Source organism: Acanthisitta chloris, unplaced genomic scaffold, assembly GCF_000695815.1.
Source record: "Acanthisitta chloris isolate BGI_N310 unplaced genomic scaffold, ASM69581v1 scaffold34139, whole genome shotgun sequence".
Classification (NCBI taxonomy): Eukaryota; Metazoa; Chordata; class Aves; order Passeriformes; family Acanthisittidae; genus Acanthisitta; species Acanthisitta chloris.
The window spans coordinates 6,399-8,872 of NW_008691436.1; the positions used below are offsets into that span (position 1 = coordinate 6,399).

Below are 2,474 nucleotides of genomic sequence, written 5' to 3' on the forward strand. Positions count from 1 at the left end.
ATACTTGTCACTTTAATATCAAAGATATGTGAATATAATGGATTTCATTTTATCAAATTTGAATTATGGTGGCAAGGTGTTTTGATAATGTTCTTGAATTTTAGCTGACAACTTTTTTTGCTAAAACTAATGATGGTTTTTCTAAGCTTAGATACGATGTCTGTATTTGTCTCCAGCAGAGAAAAAAGGATAAGAAGTTTAATTGTATTGCCTTTGCACAACAGTTTATTGTCAATAACTTTTTCTCATCAATGTTCTAATTGTTGGAGCCAAGTGGACAAGAAAAAAAGCTCATTTTTAGGTTCTCAGTGTATTAAATTCTGCTAATCCACGTCAATTTGAGAGTGCAAGTGTACTTCTGAAACTGCTGATCAATTTAGTGTTAATGGCTGAGCTGAAGCCTTTTAAAATCAAATTCTGTTAACTGGTTCTGAAATATCAGTAGTTTTACTTTAAAGCATAGATAAGTCTTGAAATACTTATTTGGGAGGAAATAAGCTCAGCAACTTCCTCAGGAGGGAGTCCAGTGATGTATGCAGCTCTATTTAAGCACTATTTATGAAAATAAAATTTGAGTGTTCTCCTTAGGAACAATACTTATAACATGCTAAAAATAAGCAACTTATTGGACCTGTTTGGATTCATAACAAATTTACCCCAGCTATGTCATTCAGTAAAAATTGTGACACCTCTTCTTTCCTTTTAAACTGAAAAATGAGATGTGAACAAAACACAGATGCACTTGATAAACAGAGTTCTCTGCATGCTTCTACTCCTAAAATATTAAGGGTGTCAGAGTCAAAATTAGCTGATGCAGAGCATCTTGCTTCAAGTTTCTGAAGACGCTCTGCTCTGGTGGGTGGAAAAAATACTGAAACCAAACTTGTAGGAACTATATTGCAGTGCCCCTGGTTGGGTGTATTTTCCTACTCAGGTAGTGCTGAGCTCTTCTTAATTAAAATTTTGGAACGTTCATGAATAGGTAGTGTGTTCTTTTACCAGGTCAACCTACCAGTATATTGACAGGACAGGTAACTCAACAGAATGGGTTTACAGCTCAGCCATCTACTTACCATCACAGTGAGTATATACATATGTGCACTCTTCTTAGTTTTCTAAAACCAGTTTCCAAATGTCAGGAGAAATAGAGGATTAGAAGTAAGCTGTGGAAAAAATCCCTTAAAAACCAACCACTTTTTTTTTTTCTAGATAGTACTACAACTTGGACTGGAAGGCCGGAAAGCAGCCTACACACCTACCATACCTCACCACCAAAATGGCCATCTTCAACATCATCCACCTATGCATCCTGGGCATTACTGTAAGTAGCGTAGATTTCCAGATCACTTCATTTTCAGTTTTGTCAAATGGTGGGGATTCATTTGTGATTAGTTTGCCCAAAATTTTTTTATTTTTTCATTACAGAGCTGCCGTTACTGTGTTTAGTATTTTCTAACAGTTAAGTATAAGAGCCTAATGAGCTTTCCTCTGTTAAAGCAGCAGAGATTAGAAAATCAGATAGCTATAGTGATACCATCTATGTTACACGTCTTACTATACTTAAGAAAACTAGCATTTCCTTTCTAAACCTCTGTTTTTGAAGCTTTGCAATCCTGTACTAAATATTTCTTTGCAGAAAAGGAAGTTGATTCAGAATGTTGTTTGCATATTTTTCTTTCAAAGCTTGGAAGTTCTTGGTTGTTTTTATTTTCTAGAAATTTTGAAGTCATACTAAGCTTTGGGAGACGTGTGTCCACGTACACTAGCCAGTTTAAAAGAACTTTGTGAAAATTCATGCAGTAAAGTATTTGTCAATAAAGTGGTCTTGCCACAGCCTGATTCATGAGTACATTTGGCACACAAACTTGAAAATCTTTTTCATCTACGAAATAGGATGACAGTCTCTTGCTTTTAAGGTACAGGAGATGGAAAGTTTAAAAAAAAAAAGTGATCAAACTGCTAGTGTGTCTAGCACAGTATATGTATTATAAGAGTATAGTGGGGAAAAAACCCATCCAAATTAAAGTTGCTCTAATGGCAAAAAGCTAGAACAGTTCTTTTTCTCATATAGTACTTAACCTAGATCACCTGTTTGCAGCAGTTGTGGTTAGCAGAGGGGAGAATATACTTTAAGTTAATATTAGAATGACTTTTCAGCTTGTCTCTATCAAGAAAATTGTGTTTTAGATAGAGTTATTAGGCTTCATTATTTTGTTCTGTTAGGATCCCATTTCATCTGCCATCTAGTTTGTCAGAAATACCAGGATGTAAAAAAAACTTCAGTGGTGCTGTAGATATTCTATAAATGTTTCACAGTGCATGTATCTTTCCATAATTAATATTTGTAACTGGCTGGTGATTTCTCACTTCTGAAAGTTGCATGTTTTGACACCTACCAGCATTGTGCTTGTTTTAATATCTTGTTGCAAACACGGCTCTTACTTATAATACTGTCGTGGTTTAACCCCAGCCAG

The 2,474-nt window shown here is 35.1% G+C and overlaps 1 protein-coding gene across 1 annotated transcript in view; it reads left to right on the top strand.

Annotated features, from left to right (window-relative positions):
• Window positions 1-1,321, top strand: part of LOC103809398 (mothers against decapentaplegic homolog 4-like) — a gene marked incomplete at its 3' end in the record, with an annotated part of 5,592 nt that extends 4,271 nt beyond the window's left edge. Inside the window, 3 exon segments of the mRNA XM_009082225.1 lie at window positions 1,003-1,080; window positions 1,210-1,232; window positions 1,234-1,321. Coding sequence (XP_009080473.1) covers window positions 1,003-1,080; window positions 1,210-1,232; window positions 1,234-1,321 — 189 coding nt within the window.
• Between the last annotated feature and the right edge of the window lie 1,153 nt (window positions 1,322-2,474).